The following is a 25876-nucleotide window of genomic DNA, read 5'->3' as shown; positions in this document are numbered from 1 at the left end:
TTGTGATTTGGATCTTGTCCTTTCTCGACCCCTTGCCTGTCTATTGGAATTGCTCTTGTCTTGCCCACGGTACTTCTGATCTTGCTCTTTCTCGACCTCTTGCCTGTCCATTGGATTCCTCTTGTCTTGCCCACGGTACTGCTACGAACAGCTGCCACGACCCGGACTTCTTTCTGACTTCTATTCACGTCTCTTGCTTCATTTTGTCTGCTTACCTGGTTTTGAACCGGAACACTTGGATTGTTCTACTTACGTCTCTCAGAAGAAGGATCTCTCACCTTAGGCGTACGCGTGCCGGCGGGAATAGGAAACAAGTGCTGGACTAGAGACTGCCTTTAGCACTTTTGGGACCTCGCTGAACTTTCTAGGGGTACGCGTGCCGGCGGGAATAGGGTTGCACCGGACTCAAGAAACCTTCAGCATCTGAGAGACTGTGTTCTTCTCGGACATTCCTTTTGGAGCCGTTTGGATCTTATTCATCACATCTTCCTCGTTGCAGTCCTTCATACGGATATACATGTAAGAATTTTCATTTAATGTTCACTTTTCTGCTATTGGCTCTTATGCTTTTCTTTTTTCCTTATGTACGTTCTTGTATCATTACAGAAACTGTTAGTTCCTTTCTACTGTCGTTTTCCTGTCGGATATGTACTGCATCTTATCCTACTGACGACCAGTGAGCTCCCAGTGTGTCCTGTACAATTGCCACATATCTGGAAGAAACTTGCAGTCACCCGGAGTTCCAGAGTGTCCTGTTCCTTCTTCAAACATCTTTCAACCAATTGAGCGCTCAGGCTGTTTTTATGCACAACTGAGTGTTACATTGGTGGGAAGAATATATTACTGCACTACGGGTTCAACAGCTCCTCTTCGATCACCAGGTGCTTTATCCTGTTAAGGTTCACTGATCTGACAGAATCAGAAGCCATAAAATGGACACAGTCACTGATCCTTTGGCTACTTTGGTTCAATTAGTGGCTGATTTACGTGCTGACATGCAAACTGCCCATGATGCTACCCATCGCCGTATTGATGATATTCAAGCGGGATTAAGGGTTAGCACTGTTGAACCTCCATCAATCACAGTGGCTTCCGGGTCTGGTACGGCCAGTGCTCAGGCCAGGGGAGACCCGGTTCCGGTAGTTATGGCTGCACAGTTTCCGTTGGCTCCTCCTGAATGTTTTTTGGGTGATCCAAAAGCTTTTAGAACGTTTATCAATCAATGCAGACTGCATTTTCTTTGTAGACCAACATCGTTTCCCGATTCAACCACTAAGGCCGCTTTTATATTGTCTAATCTAGGGGGTACTGCCGCAGTCTGGGCTAATCCTCTCTTAGAGCAAGGAAGTCATTTGCTATTTGACTGTGACGCTCTCATAGAGGCGCTTACGAGAGTTTTTGACACCTGATACAAATCTCAGGCCACTGATTTGGAGTTATTAAATTTACAGCAAGGCGATTCTTCTCTATTGACGTATCTGGCTAAGTTTAACCAATTGGTTGCGGAAACCAACTGGCCAGACGAAAAGAAGGCAGCCTTGTTTTATAAGGGTTTGTCAGACTCCCTCAAGGATGTCATTGCTACGGTACCTGTGGTCCCCGTCTCCTTTCCTGACTTTTTGGATCTAGTTCTTCAGATCGATGCCCGTAAAGCAGAAAGGAAGGGGGAGAAGAGGATTTTACCCCCGGTCCCTGTCAGCCTGACGAGTTCAATTTCAGGTAATGGGGAACCCATGCAAATAGGGGCGATAAGAGGACCACTGTCTAGCGAAGAAAGAGAGAAGCGTAAAAAGAACAATTTATGCTTTTATTGTGGTTCTTCTGGTCATTTCTTGAGTTTATGTCCCAAGAAACCCGCGAAGTCGGGAAACTCCAAAGCCCGACAATAGAGGGAGCCCCTATGTCGAGCATTGATCTTCCGGGCTCCAAAATTTCAGTTCCTTTCACCATTCGGGTCATTCTTTCATCTCCGGACGCGTAACCTGGTCCTCTGAAGCGGTTTTGGATTCTGGGGCTACTGGAAACTATGTTGATCTCCAGTATGTGAAAAACTGGAACATTCCACTGGTACCAAAGGAACAACCTGAAGTGGTCAACGCAGTTGATGGTACCACACTGCTCTCAGGGTTGGTAACGGAATCTACAGTGCCCCTGAACTTACTTATAGACGGCTGTCATAGCGAAGACATTTCATTTGATGTCATCACGGCACCCCAATTTCGACTAATTCTGGGTCTACCATGGCTTAGGGTCCATAATCCCTTGGTGGATTGGGTTACTGGGTCTGTCTCGTTTACCTCGACTTATTGTTCAGAACATTGTGGCCCATTGACCCAAGTGAAAAACAACCCATGTCAAGCTTTATTGGAATCTGTTTCGATGGTAGGTGGCATTGTCAATACTATTTTACCCCCGGAATACAAGGCTTTCGCAGATGTTTTTGACAAGGGTGAGGCAGAAAAGTTACCGCCTCATCGCATTTATGACTGTCCCATAGATCTAAAGGAGGGAGCTAGAATCCCCTCTGGGAGGATATACTATCTTACTTTGAAGGAGGATGCAGTATTAAAGGAATATTTGGACAAGGCTTTGGCTTCTAGTTTCATTCGCACCTCTCGTTCTCCTGCTGCATCTCCCCTGTTCTTTGTTCCGAAAAAAGAGGGGGACCTAAGACCATGTATAGATTATCGGGACCTGAACGCAGTCACGATACGGAATCAGTACCCCATACCACTGATTTCTGTACTTTTGGACCAGCTAGGCTCTTCAGTTATATACACCAAATTGGACCTCAGGGGTGCGTATAATCTGGTGAGGATAAGAGAGGGAGATGAATGGAAAACGGCATTCAAAACCAGATACGGCCTCTTTGAATAGTTGGTCATGCCGTTTGGGCTATGTAATGCCCCTGCCACATTTCAACATTTTATCAATGACGTTTTTCAGGACATGATTGATCGGTTCGTGATCGTTTATTTAGACGATATCTTGATCTATTCACCTTCTCTTGAACTACACATTCAACATGTCACTGAAGTACTACAACGTTTACGTAAAAATAAACTATACGCAAAACTAGAGAAGTGCATTTTCCATACTACTTCAGTTGAATTCCTGGGTTATGACATCACTAACCAGGGTGTTCAAATGAGCCAAACCAAGGTCAAGGCAGTACTGGAATGGCCAGTCCCAGGCACACTAAAAGCTTTGCAGTCCTTTTTGGGGTTCGCAAACTTTTATTGGCGATTTATCAGGCACTTCTCTAGCATCGTGGCTCCGCTTACTGCTTTAACAAGTAATAAGCATCCGTTTCAATGGAATCCCGAGGCACAAAAATCATTTGAGACTCTCAAAGAGGCCTTTACTTCAGCTCCGGTACTTCAGCATCCTGATGTCAAACAACCGTTTCTTGTAGAGGCTGATGCGTCAGATGTGGCAGTAGGGGCAGTCCTCTCCCAGTTTTGTCCTGACACAGGGGTCCTCCATCCTGTTGCTTATCATTCACGTAAGCTTACTCCATATGAGGTAAACTACACCATCACTGAACGTGAATTGTTGTCTGTCCGGGAGGCTTTTACAGTTTGGAGGCATCATCTCTTAGGAGCAGAGACCCCAATTCAAGTATTCACGGATCACAGAAATCTACTGGCCCTTCAGTCATTAAAATGCACCACAGCACGCCATGCACGTTGGCATGAGTTCTTTTCTATGTACAACTTCGTACTGACCTACCGTCCGGGGACGTTACACTCCAAGGCAGACGCCTTATCAAGACTTGATGAAGACCCGGTACCTCGGCCACAGGAAGGTCGACTACTTCTGCCCAACCAGGTTGTTTGTGGCTGCACATTGCAACCATCTTTGAAAACTGCCATTCAGCAGTGGGTCTCAGAAAGACATCCTGAGTTGGAAGATCTTAACCTGGACGTCGTTCAATCCTTGCCCTACGTTCAAGGAAAAATTTATATACCAGACTCCCATACCCGCAGAATTGCCATGTCTTGGTGTCATGACTCCATGTTTGCTGCACACCCCGGTCCTCGTAAGACATTGGAGTTACTCAAACGTTGGTGCTGGTGGCCTTGTATGTCAAAAGACATTGCGTTATACATTGCAAACTGCGCAGTTTGCACTCAGTGTAAAACCGCCCCGGCCAAACCAATGGGTCTTCTACAACCCCTGCCTGTACCTGCTAAACCCTGGGTTATGCTTTCTATGGACTTCGTAGTGGAGCTACCTTCGATTGGTGGATTTGACACTATCTGGGTGGTAGTTGACAGTTTTACAAAGTTGGCCCTTTTTGTGCCTTGTCGGGGTCTTCCATCCGCTACTATCCTTGCGGACCTGTTTTTACGTAATGTCTTCCGGTTCTTTGGTCTTCCAGAGATCATAATATCTGACAGGGGTGCTCAATTCACCTCTCGTTTTTGGAAACATCTTACACAGTCTATGGGCATTGACGAAAGATATTCTACGGCCTACCACCCACAAACCGATGGCCAAACCGAGCGACTCAATGCTACCATGGAACAGTACTTGAGATGCCTTATTCTACAACATCAAGAAACCTGGCTCTCCGTATTGCCCATGGCAGAGTTCGCTTACAATAATTCTGCGCATTCTTCTACGGGGACCTCTCCATTCTATGCCATGTATGGACAACACCCTCGCTCTCTGCCCTTGGATTTATTTTCATCCTCGGATTGTCCGGCGGTCCAATCTTGTCTTAGGGATCTGACATCATTACGTAAGAGCGTCATGGAACATTTGACACATGCACAAGAACAGGCAAAAAAGTATGCCGATCGCCATCGCCAGCCAGCACCGCAGTACACTGCAGGGATGCGTGTTTGGCTCTCTACCAAGAATCTTAGTATTCCAGGTCGCAAGACCCTGGTACCTCGCTTTGTGGGTCCTTATGTTGTCAAGGAGGTAATGAGTCCCCTTGTGGTCAAATTGGAACTTCCCCCTGCTTGGAAGATACATCCCGTATTCCACGTGTCTTTGGTCAAGCCGTGTTCTGAGCAGATGAGGCTACCTGCACGTCCCCCCCCCCCCCTGTTGGTGCAAGGGGTGGAGGAATACGAGGTTAATGCTATATTGGATACCAAGCTGTCTCGTGGTGTACGTTTGTTTTTGGTGGATTGGAAGGGGTACGGTCCGGAGGATCGCACCTGGGAACCTGAATCCAACATCCATGCCCCCATGCTGTTATCCCGGTTTCTAGCATCTCGAGGTCTGGGGGGACCTTTGGGGGAGGATACTGTCAGAACACCAGCTTCTACTGCAAGTTCCCGCTTACCAGGCGGACTTTCGAGAGTCAAAATAGCTAGGAACAGCCGCAATCGCTTCCATTCCTTTAAAGGTTTGTTTCAAAGGCATTGGGGGTTGCCATGGCGACGTTGGCCGCTAGTACGTCTGCAGTCACGTGTTGCTCCGGTTTCCCGGTCACGTGACTCTCGTGTTATGGCCACGCATATTTAAGTCCGCCCCGTTTTCCGGTTCGGTGCTTCTGATTGTTTTCCTTGGAATTCTACAGTGGCGTTTGTGATTTGGATCTTGTCCTTTCTCGACCCCTTGCCTGTCTATTGGAATTGCTCTTGTCTTGCCCACGGTACTTCTGATCTTGCTCTTTCTCGACCTCTTGCCTGTCCATTGGATTCCTCTTGTCTTGCCCACGGTACTGCTACGAACAGCTGCCACAACCCGGACTTCTTTCTGACTTCTATTCACGTCTCTTGCTTCATTTTGTCTGCTTACCTGGTTTTGAACCGGAACACTTGGATTGTTCTACTTACGTCTCTCAGAAGAAGGATCTCTCACCTTAGGCGTACGCGTGCCGGCGGGAATAGGAAACAAGTGCTGGACTAGAGACTGCCTTTAGCACTTTTGGGACCTCGCTGAACTTTCTAGGCGTACGCGTGCCGGCGGGAATAGGGTTGCACCGGACTCAAGAAACCTTCAGCATCTGTGAGACTGTGTTCTTCTCGGACATTCATTTTGGAGCCGTTTGGATCTTATTCATCACATCTTCCTCGTTGCAGTCCTTCATACGGATATACATGTAAGAATTTTCATTTAATGTTCACTTTTCTGCTATTGGCTCTTATGCTTTTCTTTTTTCCTTATGTACGTTCTTGTATCATTACAGAAACTGTTAGTTCCTTTCTACTGTCGTTTTCCTGTCGGATATGTACTGCATCTTATCCTACTGACGACCAGTGAGCTCCCAGTGTGTCCTGTACAATTGCCACATATCTGGAAGAAACTTGCAGTCACCCGGAGTTCCAGAGTGTCCTGTTCCTTCTTCAAACATCTTTCAACCAATTGAGCACTCAGACTGTTTTTATGCACAACTGAGTGTTACATTGGTGGTAAGAATATATTACTGCACTACGGGTTCAACAGCTCCTCTTCGATCACCAGGTGCTTTATCCTGTTAAGGTTCACTGATCTGACATTGGGCCATCCTCCGACATCCTGCAACTTTCCTTGGCTGTAGAACCCCAATACCCAGTGTACCTGGACCATTTGCGAGTGCATAGTCTTGCGAATATCGAATCTCGCTGAAACTTCGCAGGCATCCGTGCGGATATCCAGAACTAGGAATTCTTCATGAAAAGTCCCCTTACAAGAGTTAAGGACCAATTAATCGAAGAGAATCCAACCGGCGATATTAGTTTCTTCTGGGCGCTAAGAAAAAGGTGCCAAAACCACAAAGAGCCGTCGGAGTGAGCTGAATCCTTTGCTGCCAACCCCTTCTCTCGAGAACTGCTGCAGATGCCCACCAAAGGTCCTTCCGTTCGTCACCACGACCTAGGAGCAGGAATCGGGGCCTTCATTATTGCATCCAGAAGGCGACCAGCTATATTTTCAACTTCACTCTTCAGGTACTGTGGGGCTCGGGTTACGCTTACCGTAGGCCATTTTCGGTGCTCTTTAGCTTTGGGAGTGCTGTTTTTCTCATTTGGGAGTTGACCTCAACTCCACTGTGCAGGTCTTCCAACCTTTAACACAACAGGAAGGCTCCTATTGAGCTCCCGTGTTTTCTGCAACAACAACTTACTGGTTACTTAACCTATCTCTGAAGATTTTCATCAGAACTGGTGCTGTCCATTGGACTGTGGATGTGCTGGTTTCCCACAGGTCCATCTTCTTGATCCTACTGGCTTTGGCAATGCTGGTTCACACATAAACTTGAATTGTGAGCACTTTTATTTTTGTTAGGAAACAGACTCCCTAAATCCCTCTTTGAGAGTGTGCAGTTGCTAGCTGTGTTCTGTCTAACCTTTACTTCCCCTTGAACTCAATGTTGCAAAGGAGATACATATTAGTTCTTTTGCTGACCTTAACTGAAGTCACTCTGTGTGCTAGATATAAAAATTATATAAAAAGTTACTCATCTGCATTATTGTTCCTTTCATAATCTTATTCCTGTTCTAAGTGAATATTGTTAGTTGCTGCATTTTAGATTTGCTTGTGTGCCTTGTGTATATATAAATGTTTTAATATAACTTTAAGTGAGTGTTTTCTTGAATCTCTGTATTTACTGATTTTATTGTACTGCTCTACAGCTCACATAACTCCCTTCTATGATAAGCCTGGCTGCTCAGCCACTCTACCGACTTGTGTAGTATAGGCCTATATTAAGAGTTGGGTCCCTAATACCAAGAGATAAGTCTTATTAAGTCTAAACCCAGTTGGACTTAGAAAATACGTACCTAACAGCCCCCAACCCCACTCAAACTCTCCTGAGAATAAGCCTCGACTACGCTCCATTGCTACCTTGATTGGGTTTTGGCTAACCTGTCCACCAGACCAGATTTCAGGAATCCATCTTAACACCCCGCACAAAGATTCTGTTCTGAGAATCCTTTGAAAGCTTCCCAGAACCTTCATGTGGGCAGACCATCTTCATCCAGGGCAGCTCTGGTGCATCTGTTCCTGTTCTGAGTTTTGGCCACATCTCATCTGAGTCCTGGCAGAGATAGGGGGAGGTCTCCTGTCATCCTAGGACCCTCGATGATCATCATCTCCTGGTGCCTTGGTTGTCCATCTGCAAGGTATCACACATCATCTCGGTGCACAGAGCTGCCACCCCCTATCTGGAGCCAATCCTGAACCTGAAAACTACCACTGCATTGGCGGCTCAATGACCGCATGCATCAGAACCAACGACTGAAGCTAGTGTGTCGATTGAATCTAGGACCCCCACGGGTGGCTTCTAGTTGAACCGGAGTAAGGGGGGAAGTTTGCATATTTGTTTAAATACAGGTACAAAGTCATCACCCTACCTCTCCCTTGCCTAATGGTGATTGATGGGGCTCTGGTCAAGGATCCCTCTCTAAGATAAGAGTGATAGAATTGGGGGGAGAACCCTATTAATCTTTTAAACTTAACTTTGTTTTCTTAATACTGCAACATTGTACCTACCTGTTGGTTTTGCCGATGCATGTTCTTCACTTCTACAGACTTGCAACTCCATGCAAAAGGTACTTACCTGGGACTTTTAACTCTTTCAGGCACTAGGCCTACTTACCTTAGTAGGGAAGGGCTTCTCAGGTTTTAGGGGCCTTGTTTTATAAGGCAGGGGACCTTGTTTGTACATCACTAGTGTCATTGCTGAACTCATTCTACTCTTTTAAAAGTAAAGTGTTGGAGATCTCTGGGGTGGGGGTATATGTGTATGAGTATATAAAAAATATATTGTGAGGAACCTCATGGCGTCCTACTTCTTGTCCCCCTGGATCCTTTTCTCAGGTGGCCAGGGGACGACCATTGCTTTTGGATCCCGACCCTGGGGGTGGATATGTGAGGGAGGAATCATCTGGGTGGAGGGAACTTGGGGAGTGGACGTCCTTAGGTGAGATATGGTATCCCCCATTCCGGTTTCAGAATGAACCCTCTATCCCTCAAGCCTTTATAGGCTACTTTCAGCCCTTTCCATTTACTTCCCTCCCAAATGTTCCCCAGAAACAGTACCTCAGCACTGGGACGAGGAAAAGACCAACTAGGAGGACACATCGACATTCAAGTGAGATAAATACATAGCAGCCTTCTATTGTTAATGCAGACACACATAATCCAGGTACCAAGAAGAGTGTCAGACTTTGTCTTTATCTTCTTGCAGGAGTGATGCTGGCCCACCAGACCCCCTTGATATGCCAGCTCAACAATCCTTAATAATTAAAATTACCAAACCGGCAAACCCAAGGGGAAAGGGGAATAGAGGATAAAATAACAACTGCAGATCTTCACTGGCTCTCAAGACACTGGACACTGGCTCCCTGATTCCTGGTTTCCAGCTACTCTGACTCCGTAGATGGTATTTCTTTAGTGCTGAATTGATTTAGTTTTCATCACTATGCTGTGTCTGTGAAAATCTAAACACAAGAATATACGGGTTAATAATACTCTACTCTGAATATAGTCTATATATATATATATATATATATTTTTTTTTTTAATTTTAAACCTTATTTTCTCTTACCTGCTGCCTATGCTAGATTGCTGATAGGCATCAATTTTATGATACACTTTTCATTAAGTCTTCAAATATTATATCATATTTTAATGTTCATAAAACTTTGGTAGTTTTTCTTGACTTAAGTGTTGCTGACAATCTGAATTGAAATAACTTTGACGAAATAGTTCAATTATAGTTCTTAAAATTCATGAAATAAAGTTCTTCTTTGTAGAAACTTCCAGCTTTCTTATTTATTGTAATCCTTGAGGAATAATGTATCCGTGTGTAATTTTATTCAACTCTGTAGACTTCTCAAGTTCTTTAGATAAAGGATAACTATTGAGCACTGAGAACAAAAAATATAACTTGTCTGCAGGACGCGACGTAACGCGCAAACAGAACGGAGTAGAGAAAAATGAAGACACGAAGCAAAAAATAGAACCGCGCCCTAATGCATACTGGTAACACGGAAAAAACGCTCCGCAATACTAACTCAGCAATAGAAAACTAGAACACTGAGTATTATAGAATTTTAAAACCACGTCCACTACGTCACTAGAAACGACTAGACGCCAAACCAGGAAGTAAATCAATACTATTGGGACGCACACAACAGACGCACGCGGGTCCCTTACTCTAACTAAACATTACCGTTTACACAAATATAAACGAGTCGCGTGTGTAACAAGAAAATACTGCGAAAATGATGCAAAATACACGCGCAACTCATAAGAAAACAGAATAGAAATAAACACTACTGAAAATCGAACTCTAAAAAAAAATAATTAAAATTAAACCTACGCAATACAATAATACGCGAACACGAAGTCACGAGAAAAAATAAACGCAATGTTGAATTTCTTTCTCCAAACTTGCGCAGTGCAAATAATAGTTCTTTTCAAATAATAAACCAAAATGCAGATAGTACAGTTTCTTTGTTAATAACTGATAGTTGAGTTCAGTCAAAAAGATGAACTTTTCAATTTGAAAGACTTGGCTTGCTTCATCTGTAAATATTCTTGTATATAATGATGACTTCTTCTTGAAGATATCTTTCTGTGGAGTTTTCCTCTAGGATTTTCTCAAAAAGGGTTTCTAAAACTTCTTAAAACTAAATATCTAGGGAGCTATATTATCAACAACCTTTCTCTTTGGGAACTGGAATGAAAGGCAGTTTAGAATCTTGGTGAAAATTCTAAGTTACCTCACAGCACTCTTCCACCAATCACTGTTAAGAAACAGAGCCACCATTTTGACTTGGGAAATTAGGCACTTCCTGCATATTTTAACATTAAGGAAATTTAGGTAAATAATAAGATGTGAAATTCAGAACAAACACTCAAACATCACTCTTACACATATATGTAATGATGAAATTTCTTAAATGAAAATTTTCTAGTGTAATATCTTTTTAACAATGTGGAAATATGCCATGGAATCCTGACAAAGAGTAGAAGACAACACAGAGTTATACACACTTCCTTTATTAAGTCAGACAGCCCCAAACATCACTCTGGTACTGAGACGAAGAAGAGGGCCATGGAGGCAGACAGGTGGAACAACCAGGTACGTTCACCTTATGGATTCCACCATGGTCAGGCAATTAGCCTTAATGACCCACACCTTTAGGTTCCTTGACATGCCAAATGGATATAAAAATCCTTGGCGCACAGCACAAAGGGAGTGATAAGCGGGCTATAGCTGGAGAGGTGCGGGCTGGAGAGAGAGGCGCTGTAGACACAGAAGCTGGGAGCCGTGTTGAGCTGGAGAGAGGGACGCTGAGGCTGGCCATGAGAACGTCTGGAAGTCCTGCAGCCCTCCTTGGCAGATGCACGCAGCGGGAGCTGTGGGGTGCCAAAGCACACCAGACGCTGTGAGACTTCAGGGGAGCGAGTGATGCTCTCTGTGACCTCCATGAGGGGAGGTATGGAGCTATTGAATGCCGGAAAATAGAGCGAGGAGTGGAAAGGGACCGAAGGAAGCTGCCCTATGCAACCAGTGAGTGAAAACAGGGAAACACTCAAACCGGGGTACTGCAGGACCTTGAACCAAGCACTTTTGAATACCGAACAAACTGAAAGTTGTTATAAACACTTTCTGAATGCCGAAACAAGTGCTTTTGAATATTGAACTAACTGAAGAACATTGTCATGACGAGCCTTTGATCCATTGCAGGAGCTGCTGAGCCCCACAGTCCCACCAAAGTGTAGCGCACTCAACTAACTAGACGCAGCTGAGCCCGTGACACCACAGGGGGAAAGGGGAAGTGGATAAGATAACAAACTCAGACACCGGATCTTCCACCTTCTTCAGGTATCTGCATGGGTGAGAGATGTATACAACATTAGTCAAAACTCTAAATTTCCCAATCTAAAGTACCGTTTTCCCAATTAACACACCATAACTTAATTACCTCAAAACTCCTCTGATACTGCTTAGAGGATTATTGTTCTTGTGTTATTCTTTACTTCATGACACCCAATATTCCCAGTTAATCTTAATTGGAATTTGAGATTCAAACAAAACTCCCAAAATTGCCTTTAGACTCTTGAATTAAAGTGTTCACCTTTTTATTCCCAGATGGTAAGTAGTTCTGGAAATAGTTTTAGAATCCCATATAGGAGAAAATAAATAAACTCCAGTTTTCCAAATGCTTCAAAACAAAGAATGATTTAGACTGTGTTCGTTTCAGCAGGTTGAGCACTTCAGTTTCATTGAACTGTGTTTAACAGAATGGGTTCTTCATTTAGGCACAGGTGTATTCAGTCTCTTATCCGGGATTTAGTGTTCATGCAGGTCAGTGGCTAAAATGCTAAGGTAATAGCTTGCCACTGAAAGAAAGAATTGTCTCTTACTTTTACACACACTTGAATCTGCTGGCACAGGGGAAAAAATAGTGTCCACTCTTTCAATGTGTTAATTAGAATTCTTAGTGAGTTTATCCAAACAATGAAAACACTTCCTGCAGCACCTTATTATTGCCGCACCTATCGCACATTTAAATAAAATCAGTAAGGAAATGGTTGTTTCAAAATGAATTACAACTGTATGCAGTACATCTCAGTTTCCGCGCATACCGCGCCTTGAGGAAACTTTTACTAAGAACGGGGTAACCTTCTCTTCCCTTAAAATGTCAATATTAGTCGCGCAAACCGAAGACAGGAAATACAATAAATACAAAGCACCGGAAAAAGAAGGCACAACACTCACCTCTCTGAATTTTCCAACCTCACCTCGGGACACACACAGCTGAAGGCAATGATTCAGATCGGAATCCTCTTCACCTCTGATCGCTGAGGAACACGATGCAGCAGCTGATCACACATGGGTTACCAAAGCGGCAAGGACAGCAGGAAGCCGTCTAAAGGTAAATAGATTATGTTAGAGAGTTCCAGAAAGATTCTCCCTGACAAAAACAACTCGCGCACAATCAAGTCCAACTTTTAACCCTAAAGGAACCAACTATGTCTAACAAGTTGAATTGCACTAGTCAAAGACTTTCTTTACATTGCTAATAATGTGAAATTCTATTTTGGCAAAATGTACTCAGCTTTTCAAGGGAGAATTATTTTTCATAATCAAATCTTCGTCAAGACAACAAAGTCTTATCTTCTTAAGATGAAGCTTGACTTGTTCCTTGCTTGTAGATCGTTCAGAATATTTCTCTTGAGATCCCAGGCCCAAAAACTCAAGAGCAAACAAAGAACACAACCAGCTGACAAGAAAACTAAAATGAAAGGCAATTTAGAATGTTTTATCCAAGTCCTTTGTCCACCCATCCACCACTCTTATTCCTTTCCTCCATTTTGGCCTGGGATCCCACCAGCATTCTGAAAACTAAAGTTAAGGCCCAAACCAACTCCTAGAGAACTTCCCTGATTAAAGCAAATCATTAAATAATAAAAACTCAGTAAGGCTATAGTGAAGAACAAAGGCAGTTGATAGTGTATAAAATCATGTTGGCAATTTTCCAGGGACCTGACAATTGTAAGCACTTTTGAATGTCGCACAGAGCAAAAGCAAGTTATGAGCACTTGTGAATGGAGTGAAAGCAAGGTGGTGCACGTAGCAGATACCACACAAGGAATTGTTTCAGACACAAGGGTTGCCAAAGCCAAGAGAATATAGAGAATGGTATGAGATGAGAAAACAAGTATTGGCGCAACACTAAAAGAGTTCAAGGAACTGCAGTTTAAGAAGAAACCTGTATTGGCAAGCGCCAGAAGAGTACAGTAAGTGTAACAAAGTGCACAGAGGCCAAACAAGCCACGCTAAAGTGTTAGAAGAGTGTGACAATGTTGAAAGAAACAAGTTTCACTGAAAAAGGAAGGCAGTGGCCTATTGTTTATGGAAAGCAGTCAAGAAGGGGTATTGGTTGCATGACCTGTAATGGGTGGACTGTGTGGTGCCTAGATAGAGTGCCCTCCTTTATGGAAAAAGCCAATGAAAGTCTACATAAAGAATCTTGTGCTTTGCAACAGCCGCTTATGGGAACCAGTCAAAGGTACTGATGACAGAAGACTGCTGGGAAGTGTCCCAAGGAATTGTGTGGTTTTGAAAAGCTAGAAGTTTTGAACTCTTGAGGAAGGGAACCCCAATATTTTGTGAACTGTTTTGAACTTGGGGAAGGCGAAGCTGATCATAAGCCGAAGCAGTAAGAAGCTCTGAACTTTCTTTGCAACACTATTCATTTTGATGCTGACATCCCTACACACTGTTTAGCTTTAGTTGTGAGGGCAGGTATAGGTTTTGGACACAGACAGACCTTTCAGTTGGACTTCCTGACACTGTTTTCTTCAGGTAGGGAAACCCCACCTTAGCATAGGGCACCTTAGGCCTTACTGCATCCTGATTTTTAAGTTAATAAAACTATTTGAAAACCAATCTTGAACCTGTTGTCGGTGTCTTACTTCATGATGCCTTCACAAAATACATATCCTGTGATGTGGTCAAAGCGACTGACCCTGCCAAGATGGAACAGGGACCTCTCCTAGCCTGGGATGGGAGGCCTACTACAGGGGATTCCCAGAGCCAGTCTTGCCCTAGAGCTAGAAGGGCCCCAATCCTTGTCCCTTCATCTGCCTGCATGCTTGAATTAAGTACCACTGTCGATCACTCCATACCGGCATGGCAAAATTCTGGCCAGTTTCTTTAAGTCTGTTTCTCAGATCTGTATGTATGAGCAGCCCTAGTGTTGGAACATCCATTGAACCACCCCACCCTGAAAAGGACGGCAAAGAGCAGACAGGGCACAGTGCAAACCACACAGTAGCCTGACCAACCCCAGTGCTACCGAGTACGCAGAGCACTCAAGTGATGTTCTCACGCTCACCAACAGAGATATTATACTCATCTGCGAGGGGGCCACAGAGTAGTTCCCTCCTTGCACCCTGCTGAAAGTCGTCACATGACTGGGGCCTTGAATGCAGCAAAACGCCATTGCCCAAAACTGGCGGATACATGTACGAGAAAAGGGTGGGGCTTAAGGCTCCTTTTGTACTTTCTCCTGCCTGTAACAACACCTCTGAGAAAAGGACAGGCAGCGGTAGGCCCGGGGAGCCAGCTGAGGGAGCCAATTAAGGGGAAAGGGGAGAATAAAAGGGTTGCAGGAAGGTGTGGGTTATTCGGGTGAGGGAAGGGAGGAGGAGAAGGACCAAGAGGCCGGGCGGAGAAAGGACAAAGCAGAGGAGCATGGAGGAGAGTTTCTGAAGGAGTGTGCAAGGTGAGGCATTGGTTGGTGGGAGAAAGTACTATTTGGGTTTGAGTGTTCATGCAAAGTGACTGAGTGAGACTGATAAGAGAGTAGGTAATGAATATGAACGTTACTGGGGAAGTGAAAGGGGGTGAGTGGAGTTGAAGGTGTGGGTGGATGGAGCGAAGTGGCGTGGAGACAGGCAAATATTAGTTTGGGGGAGAGTAGAAGCCGTGTGGAGAGGGGAGAGTAGTGTTGTGGAGATATGAGTAGTAGTGTAAATAATGGAGCGTCATAGTAGTTGGAGATGGGGAGTAGTGCTGGTGTGGAGAGAGGGGGAGTAGTAGAAGTAGTTTGGAGATGGGGAATAGTACTAGTGTGGAGGAGGAAGAGAGATTGGTAAGGAATTAGATCAGAGGGTGTAGGTAGGTAGAGAGAGGAACATTGGAGGGATAGAAGAGGAAGTGTGAGCGAGAGGAGAGACAGCGGATGAGTAGTAGCAAGGAGAGTAGGAGGAGAACAAGGAGAGCAACAGAGAGACAAGGAGAGGAATATCAGGGCGTGGAGAGAAAGGACGAAAGGAGGCCTGAGTGTTTGGAAGGCACCATCCTCAACTTTATACCGTATTGGGAAGGTTAGGTCAGGGACCACCCCGATTGTTCCCAGAGGGAATTATAGATAAAGAAGGTGTTGCCTTTAGGCCCTCCCCCTTAGATAGGCAGATTCTTAGATAGCAGGGGTTACCAATCCTGGGATTGAGGGATGCCTGGGGTAAGAAAGGAACGCCGTTACCCCTCTTACGCTGACTGCTTAGGATGCAGTGCATGTTAAACAGAAGAAAACTTTCCTGCTGAGAGAATCCAGATGCTCTACAGTTCCTTAGCAACTGAACGTAGAGTGCTGGGTTTACCTCGGGAAAATGACCGTTCACTGGGGAAGAACAGTAATATCAAAGCAGTCAATTACTTTATATTATCTCATCACAAAAGAAACAGTTAACCTTTAAACGTTCAGTAAACAAAACGTAAACACTAAAACTTTGCGCTTTAAGCGATTAGCCCCAGAATGTTTAACTACTGGCAGTCTAAAAATAAATACAGTTTTCTTTTCTAAATTCTTCTGGTCACTTAGTTTAGGATTTCTTCTTATAGGTCAGCTACTTGTGTCCTTTTCCTGCTTTCCTGTTTTCCTGTGGAACCTGCAAAGATCTTTATAAAACTGGAGCTCTTGACTTCCTGATCCTCTCAGCTGGGCTGTTGACAATGAAAGGCAGTTGAAAGAGTTCAGCAACTGACCGTACACATTCCACAGCCAATCGGGGAACTGAATGAAAACCTCCATCTTGGTTTGGCAGATTGTCAACACTCTGAAGTTTCCAGTTAAGGCCTAACTCACCTCTCTCACACAAAAACCCATAAGATAAATAAATATAATTATACATAATCGGAAATTGTGACGAAGGGAACCTGACAGATATTAGGAGTTTACCAATCATGGGATTGAGGGATGCCTGGGCTAGGAAGGGGAACCCTTGAACTGTCTTTGAGAGTTGATGTGTTCTTAAGGCCTCTATGACAAAGCGGGTTACCTGTGATTTGATGTGTAGTGTGTGTGTGAATGCCCGATAGAGTATTTATCTACATACCTTTTTTTTTATATCACCCTCTGTGAATGTAAATAGGTTTCTAGTTATGTTTTACTAATGATACTGAACTGTGATTTGTATTGCTTAGTGTGTTAAAATTGAATAGACTGTGTATATTTTGTCTAGTTTTGTGTAGTTGTGTGCTCTGTGTGTGTCGCTGTACCACTAAACCACCTGTATCTCCTAAAGTCTAGGCCTTACTGCTGTGCTACTCTACCTTGATTGTGTTTGGCTAGACCTTAATGTTCCTCCTGTTCACTAACTGGGGCGGGCTCCCGCAAACCCTCTTCCAGGGATGATTCTGAAAATCCATCTCAACATTGCCTGTTTCCAAAAGTGTGCTTAAATTGTTGTTTTCTCATTGCCTTCCAGGGTAAGTGATGAAAAAGATGCCCGAGGATACCTCCAGGCCTTGGCTTCTAAGATGACTGAAGAACTTGAGTCTTTAAGAAGCAACAGCTTGGGATCGAGGACACTGGTATGTCGTTGCAAAACCTTTTGCGCCAGTCATTAATGTACTAGATATTAAATAAACGTTTGTGTATATGTTTATATTTGCAGTTTGTACTGAAGCATATGTTCTGCTGTATCATCCTTTTCTATACAACAAATGCGGTTGTTCCGCTAGGTTCCTGCTTAATATTACTCCAACCAAAAGGGAAACACTTGTTTACTCTCCTACCTTGTTCATTACATTTTTAGTCCCTCATTTCGGAAATATCCACCTGTTTCTCTTTGCAATACCTTTGGAAATAAATTGCAAATTGGATGCACTGGTCTTTGATTTTCTACCCTTGCTTCCTAATACGTTCAAGAAATGTAAGATTTCTTGTTTCTTAGTAGTACAGCATGACAAGTTGTGAATAATACAAAGAAAAGTTAATCTCTCACTTCATCCTTGCTAGGTTGACGGTTCTGATCTATACCTGTAATGTGAGGGTTGTATGGGGGTTATTTTCCCCACCTTCTTTCATGACAATTACTCATTGTTTGGTGGGCACCAGTGGTTGGTGCAACACCTGAGAATCCTAGGATGGGTCATCCTGCTGGATGCCCTGGTGGGAGAAAGCCCCTGGGTAAATAGAGTATTGCCTTCCACATCTTAATGTTGTGTCCTACGAGTGAATGTGGGGCTAGAGAGGTTCACATTCATGGCCATCTCTTATCTAGGAGAGTGAGGGCTACTGTTGCTCGACCTCTTAGCTGTTTTTGAACCACTACTCCTGTATGTTTTTGGTACGCTAATCTAAGTGGACTTGCAAAGGTTTCACGCAAAAGTCTGCACTTAAACTCTTTATTGGTTTGTTTTTTTGTATTTGGGAGGTTTCCAACTCCTCATCAAGACCAAACCAGTTCCAGGTACACAAAGGGGCAGATTTACAGGCTGTGGGTGGAGCCTGCAAAGTGGAATGGCTATATCCTTCTTCTGCATGGGAGGAACACAGCTACCAGGTCACAGAAGCGGAAACTCGGGGCTTAAACAACATGGGAAGCCCTTTCGAGCACCATGTTGCACAATAGGCTGTCATGCTATAACAACACAAAACAAGGCGGGGTTCAGGAGTGCACTGCCACTAGCATGTCTGGGCTTCACAGGGTGTGTAAACATGTCCAAAAGTAAAACAAAAGGGGAGAAAGGGTTCCCCTGCTCAATTTTCCTTATGGGCTGTAACCATGCTTTTTCCATGGAAATAAATTGGGGGGGACAGGACACAGGCCCCCCTGCACTGTTAGTCTTGAGGAATAATCAGTGACCCCAAATCAAATGAGCTAAGCAGGGAAGTGAGTTGAAAATGTCTCACTCACAAATCTTAGTAACAATCGCACTAACTGCTTGTAGAGGGGGTCCCATTAACAAAGATGAGCAATGCTGCAAAAAGAAAAGCTCTTCCTAGCATTGATGTGTGGATTCAAGCGCCCGAGTGCACACCTGAGAGAATGCTTGTGATGGAGCCCACTGATGTTAAGTACGGCAGCTACCCAATAAATGAGTGGCTGCCAGAAGTTAGAATCACTGCATCCCTGTGATTGAGAACCGAGTATGTAATGTCCCTCAGAGGAGCCACAAGGAAACTCTGCTGCTCCATGCAGTCTTCCAAGACTCGAACGGCAAAGCTTTTTCAGGATCTGCAGACAACAGATTGCTATGAACCAGTGATCCATTCCCCTATTCCAGTAAGCAAAGTCTGATTGAAAACCTTAAGGATCGCCTACTTGCACGGACAACTTGCTGTCCAATCCCTACTTCAACCAGACATAACGAGGTGGAACCCCTACAGCTCTAGACTATCAGTAGTTGACTGCAGCCAAATCCTGTTATGGCCAGAAAGCAGCGACACAGACACAATACCTCAAGAAATTAAAGAGTCTGTTTATTTCCTGATCTGTTCTCCTTCGAACGTCTGCACCAACCTTTACCAAACCGGTATTGCGAGCCTATCTGGCAGCTATAAAGTCCCCCCATCTCCATCATTTCATCTCTTCTGCAGCACGCCTTTCCTACCAGTATCACACACCCAGTCCAACGTGATTGGAGATCCTTTGTTGTAACCAGAATTATTGCTGCACCACCAGAGAACAGGAACAGCCACTGTTGACCTTGAATCTTGGAAGGATTCAAATCATCAATTGTAGGCACTGAATCACCAATTCCTTGGTTCTTTTATGTACCTACTGTCTGCTTAACACGTAGAACTTAACAAATGCAAAATGAGTGCTCTGCGCTCATTGTCCTTTTCATCCTATCAAAAGCTCAAACAAAGCCAGCACCTTCTAACTTACAGCAAAGATTTGATGCCAGAAGAAAGTGGACTCTAAACAAGTTTGTGGTTTTCAAGAGCATTGTAGGCGCTATGACTGATACCAGTCAAGCTTGCCAAAGGCCAGTGCTGTGGATTTTCTCAGGATAAAAAGTGGAAAAATTATGAGTTTTTACTGATTATCCATCACTAATTGGTGACAGAATACAGCTGCACATAAGTGCATAGTAAGTCATTACCAAGGATACATGGACCAGTCCATTGGTAGGCAAGAGAGTTCTGATATCAGTCGCCTTCTTCCACTCCTCCCAAAACTAAACCGAGGCACACAAACTCCTGGACATGAGAGCGCTGAGCATACTTGAACTCTTGCAGGGCTTTCACTCTTACTTGTTTCTGCTGGAAATGTAGAAACAAGACCAAACAATCTATGACCTCTCAATTTCAACCGTTTTCCTCCCTAGAGAAGCCAAAGATTCTGGCCACCGCTCATGTCTGTCTTCTGCAAAGCATTGATTGGTTGTGCTCAGTGGACCTGTGGGATTCATATCCCGAAGGAGCCTCCTCAGAGGATGCTCCTTCATTTAGTGGCTGGGGGTGATAATTACCTCTATTGCTTACTCCCTTCGACCCCATGCTCTCACCTAAGTGATGACAGCCATGACTACTTATTAGTGGTAGTATGGCATTTGCATCCACTCCCATCTCTGCAAGTAACCTCTTCCCTCTCCAGCACTGTTGCCTGTGAGGGCTCCACTGGTTGATGGCAGCCTTTGTTTTGTTCTAGTGGACAGCATATCTTATCTTGTGGTTGTCCCTACGGGAAACCTCTAGATCTGTTTTAGAGTAACTGTAATATTCGTTTTATTAACTTATGCTTTTTTGCTCCTACTTCAAATGGTCTGAATGCCATTTTGCTACTCATTCAAAGTAGTTTAAATGCCTCAGAACCTGAGCTTGTGAAGTACTGAAGTATATTTTTGTGCGATATAGGTTGCCTCATTATAGTGAATGTTTTATAACTGACTGTGAAATAAATTAATAAGTGTTTTACCAAGAAACCTTGAGTATAAGAGTCTGTTTGAATACTTGTAATTATAGACCTCTGTGTAACACCCTTACAGCTCACATTTCCTCTTGGTTCCATGTGATATTTTCGCCGCAAAAATATCGCCATATTTTTGCGGCGAAAATAACACATGGACCCTAATGGGAACACCCCCGCATCTAATATTTTAGCCACCAAAAATATCACCTATGGCCGTTCCCGACGACCATATGTACGGCGATATTTTTGCTGGCGAAAATATTACCTGATACCTCCCTCTTGAGATAAGCCTGGCTGCTCAGCAACGCTACCACAAAACTGTGTAGTACAGACATATACCAAAGGTTGGTTTTGCTTACACCTGTAGTCTTAGTTGTGTGTAGTGGTCCCAAAGGGTACTGCATACAAACTCTGCCTAACAGGGGGCTCTTCTGGTCTTTTCCACCTGTCCGCTGCCCGGCACTGGCGTGGGAGTTCAATGTGCTACTTGCAAGACTCATGAAGCCACCCTTCGAGCCCATGCACCAAGCATCTATTAAACATCTTTCCTGGTTAACGGCCTACTTGGTGGCCATTACTTCAGCCAGATGAGTGGGTGAAATCCAGGCGTTTTCTGTAAAACCGCCCTATTTAACATTTCACAAGGACCAGGCTGTTCTACGTACTAACCCAACATTTGAGCCGAAAGTGCATCTGCTTTCCACCTAAACCAGCAGGTGGTTTTGCCTGTATTTTTTGGTACACCAACATCTCCAGCGGAGCGGACTCTGCACACGCTGAATGTGGAGTGCGCCCCCAAGTACTATGTAGTGTGTACTAAATCATTCCGTACAACGGATCAGTTGTTTGTTTCATTTAGACCTTCTGGGCCTGGCAAGGCTCTCTCGAAGTCCTCCTTTGCAAGATGGATTGCTGCCTGTATCTCATTCTGCCATCATTAACCAATCCACTAACAATTTCACCCCTCTGCATACACCTCAGACTCTAACCAAACACAACCACAAGCCTATAACACAACAATCCGCACAAACTTCACTACACTGCAACAACAAAACAAACCACACATAGACTCGCACAACAGCACACGACTACTGACCGGAAAAAACCCCAAGCCCAGCCAACAGAGTTAACCGGGATTGAGGCCGCCAACAGCACATCACTGCTCTTTTTCACTTTTCCAGCTTATTCCCACTAACTCACCCCCCCTTCCCTTTTTCAGAGCCGCCAGAGTACCACGGGGCCACTCCGGTGGTAATAGTGCGCGGTTCAAATATCCTTTAACATTAACATCAGCAAGCCGGCAGACCACTGCCCAGCAGGCCCTGGGCTTATTCTACCAGGGCAGTGGGTGCAGCCACAGCTTTTCTCTCTGGAATTGCTCTGCCTGACATCTGCGGAGATCGGTGCATACTTACTGCCACTTGCGTGCGCTGCCAAATGTGAAGATGGCTGACAGGGGAGGAGCTAAGGGAGGTATTCCGATTGGCTCTGGGCAGTATGACCCAAAATGAGTGATAGAGCATAATAGTGACTGAACGTTTTCAGTTTAAGTTTAAACTGCTCTATGCTACAGAGGATTCCCAGCCTGACGACAGGGAATAGTCAGAGCATGTGAATCTATGAAAGATACCAATGCTGGAGAACCGGTGTTACAGGTAAGTAACTTATTCTTTAAAGGGATAGAAAGTATCCCCCTTGCACAGCAATGTATAAGGTGCTGTGTGCAGTATACAAAATACAGGAATCCAAAAGGAAAAGCTAATCTCCCAGTACTGATAGTCTGAAGGGCGGATCAGTTTCCCCATAGCAAAGGAGCAAAGGTCAAGTGAATAGAAGCTGAAGGACACGATCAAAAGGAATGGGATTCCATTGGCAACTATGGAGGGAAAGTTGCCAAAAGAGACATCTCTCCTAAAAGTCAACTGAGATTAGATGCACGGTTTAACGGCAGGCATTTCGCTTGTTAGGCATTCAGCTGTGTAATGCAATCAATGTGCTTTCAGGCTATTCAAGTGCATTCTATTGTGCGTTAGTGGAATATGAGCTATTCAGGACACTGGGTCTTGAAGACCCCATATGATGGCTTACCGCTTACTTTCTCTTTCCAGGATCCCCTGTGGAAGGTACGACGGAGTCAGAAGCTGGATATGTCGGCCAGGCTAGAGTTGCAGTCGGCGCTCGAGGCAGAAATCCGTGCCAAGCAGGTTATCCAGGAAGAGCTGCGAAGGGTCAAAGATGTGAACCTGTCCTTTGAAAGGTGGGCATGCCTTAAAACATGTCAGGTTGGTGTGGGTGAACTGTCTGCCATCTCCTACCTCCTCCTTCGTCATGTGATATATGTATGTATCCCACCTGTTGTTGCCTTGACCTCTGCCTATAACCTTCCAGACATTGCTTTTAAGTGCCATTAAGCATGCTGATGTGCTCTTACTTTTGTGAAATGTTTAATCCATGGTTTGTGAATGGTGTCCTTCCATTAATGTCCCCTTAGGGCCACATGCTTTGCACCGGACTTCCCCTAAATTCGCCCATTCTACGTCTTGTACTGGAGGGGTGGGCGCCCAAGCATCAGTGTCTTTGCGGAGGCTGGCTTCACTGATTTCAATAGTGTGGACTTGCAGTATGTGATGGGCAACTCCATTGAATGCCGACTGCATGTAACAAGTGTGATTAAGTTGTAATCTTTGGGCATCAGAGGGCTTAATGCTCAGGTCGAATGATGTACTTTACACTGGACAATTGATAACTCTAGGTTTTCACTGAGAATTCCTTGCTTTTGGAGGCAATCAAGTTAACACCATGGGTGCACTTTTCAGTTGAAGACCAGCTCCCACCCTGCAAGAACTCGTGAACACAGTGTGAATCCCAAAGTGGTTTAGATTGTATGCCCTAGCTCCCAAGAGTCCTACGTTAATGCCTGTGCTTTGACTATGGGTACTTGTATGTCCCGTCTCATTTCCTATGTGCTAAGCAGCAGTGAATAATTTCTAGATCTCTTCCAGCGCATGTGCACAGCCAATGCCACACTCATGTCCTCCCTCATGCACACGCCCTACCGAACCGGTCAGTCACTTTCTCTGCGTTGGCACAAACCTCATATGTAGATATCTTTGCCATTATGTGGGCACATACCTGCTAGTGCTATAGCATGGCATTTCATAGCAAGCGTTAGAAGTACCTCCTCCTGACATGTTCCTCCTGCCTTTCGGTACGTTGGGCAGGGGGGGGTACACCCATTCATTTTCCCAAAGCAGCTTAAAAGAGAGGTGCTTTTATGCTGCTGGTCCCAAACGCCAATACGGCAAAGGCTCACTTTCAGTTTTTGGAGCCTATTCTCTCATGTTAATCATGTCAGTGTGTGTCCAAGCACCAGTCTCAATGTCTCCAATGCAGAGAGCAGTATTGAGCAAAAGGAATACACTGAACTCGTATGAAGGAATATGGGGGAGGGTCTTGGAGCTAGTGTAAATACGGGACTTGTGCTTGGCTAGCCCAGCCCATGTTTGGGGGAGGTTCTTGGAGCTAGTGTAAATACTGGACTTGTGCTTGGCTAACCCGGCCCATGTTTGGTGGAGGTTCTTGGAGCTGATGTAACTACTGGACTTGTGCTTCCCTAGCCCGGCCCATGTTTGGGAGAGGTTCTTGGAGCTAGTGTAAATACTGGACTTGTGCTTGGCTAGCTCGGCCCATGTTTGGGGGAGGTTCTTGGAGCTAGTGTAAATACTGGACTTGTGCTTGGCTAGCCCGGCCCATGTTTGGGAGAGGTTCTTGGAGCTAGTGTAAATACTGGACTTGTGCTTGGCTAGCTCGGCCCATGTTTGGGGGAGGTTCTTGGAGCTAGTGTAAATACTGGACTTGTGCTTGGCTAGCCCGGCCCATGTTTGGGAGAGGTTCTTGGAGCTAGTGTAAATACTTGACTTGTTCTTGGCCAGCCCGACCCGGCCCATGTTTCTGTAAACTTGTATGTATTGTTTTGTGTTCATGTTACTAAGGCCTTTATTGGGAAGTGCTAATGAATAGGTTTATATTCACATTTGTATCGGATTTACTATAGTACAATGCTTGCCAAAGTTAAAGGGAATCCTTGGTTAAACACAGAATGCTTGCAGTATCAGATTTTTGGAAGACAGGTAATTGATGGGTTGTCCTCAGGTCCTGTAATAATTAATTTTTTAAACAGTAAACTCAGGGAGTATGATGCAAGAAACCTGGAGCTGCAGGAAGAAATGGAGAGCTTAAGAAAGAAACTTGAAGAAAAGTGCCGACCAGACAGTGGTGAGTCAAGGAAATCTGCAAGAAATGTAATTTAAGTTATTGGCTTTCATATGATGACATGTATTAAAGTGCATGTTTATCTCCAGGCATGAAACTTCCAGATTTTCAGGACTCCATCTTTGAGTATTTCAACACTTCGCCGCTGCCACATGACCTGACCTTCAGAGTAAGTGCCGTAGTGTGTAATGGCAAAGCTTGACAGAGTGTATGCATTTAAGACTGAGAGACATCTTCAAGGGCACTGCACGGGCATCTTTGAGGGACACAAGTTTGTTACAGTAGGTGACTGTTCAGTTATGCAACTTCATGCTTTTCTGCTTGTGAAAAATGGGTTGTATTTGCATTTTATTTTCTATATTGTGCGAGTCATGGGGATTATTCGTAAGACTAAACATGTTTGTTCCTTTTGTGTTTTATTTAAACAGTCTTAATTTGATAGCAAATGTAACCCTTCTAGTTAGACTGTGTCCTGCCCCCCCTTCCTGCAAGCATCAGCTCCGCCACCCACCATGCACCCTTTCATGCTTTTTACCGCCTTGTCAAGTGCCCAAAAACTGCGCCAGGTGGCGTGTTGATACTAGTGTGTTGACTCTTTATAAAGACTTAAGGACACAATTTACAACACGCAGCTTGTCATGCTTGTGTGAATAAAACGAGCCTGGCACACTGGGATGGTGGCAGCCCTGTTTAAATGCAAATGCTGTGCTGTGGCATTTGTGTTGTTGCACAGTTTGCCTAACAGTTTCTGTTGCTACCTTCATTTTCTGCCAGCTTTTTGGTGCAAAGTGATATTTTGTAGTCCTTCGTTTTGACATTTGTGTTTTTTTGTTTTGTTCCCAGTTACAAGATTCTAGTAAAGCTATTTACCCTGGCTTGAGTGTATGATAGTTGAAGCAGGTTTTCTCTTAAAGCAGAACTCTGCACCTATAATTGTTTCTTTCGTTGTGTACGAGCAGGATATTACTGTAAAGGGCTGTTGAATGTTCTTGTT

The 25876-nt window shown here is 44.4% G+C and overlaps 1 protein-coding gene across 2 annotated transcripts in view; it reads left to right on the top strand.

Annotated features, from left to right (window-relative positions):
- CDC42BPB (CDC42 binding protein kinase beta) overlaps positions 1-25876 on the top strand; it is an 867880-nt gene that overhangs the window by 620952 nt on the left and 221052 nt on the right. For both annotated transcript variants that reach the window (XM_069638111.1, XM_069638110.1), the window contains exons 18-21: positions 17176-17281; positions 22719-22867; positions 24791-24885; positions 24972-25051. In XM_069638111.1, the coding sequence (XP_069494212.1) occupies positions 17176-17281; positions 22719-22867; positions 24791-24885; positions 24972-25051 (430 nt within the window). The remainder of the gene's footprint in view (positions 1-17175; positions 17282-22718; positions 22868-24790; positions 24886-24971; positions 25052-25876) is intronic.

Source organism: Ambystoma mexicanum, chromosome 14, assembly GCF_040938575.1.
Source record: "Ambystoma mexicanum isolate Mex_15411 chromosome 14, UKY_AmexF1_1, whole genome shotgun sequence".
NCBI classification, from domain to species: domain Eukaryota; kingdom Metazoa; phylum Chordata; class Amphibia; order Caudata; family Ambystomatidae; genus Ambystoma; species Ambystoma mexicanum.
Note: the sequence above shows the minus strand (reverse complement) of the source record. Positions and strands in the feature narration are given on the sequence as shown.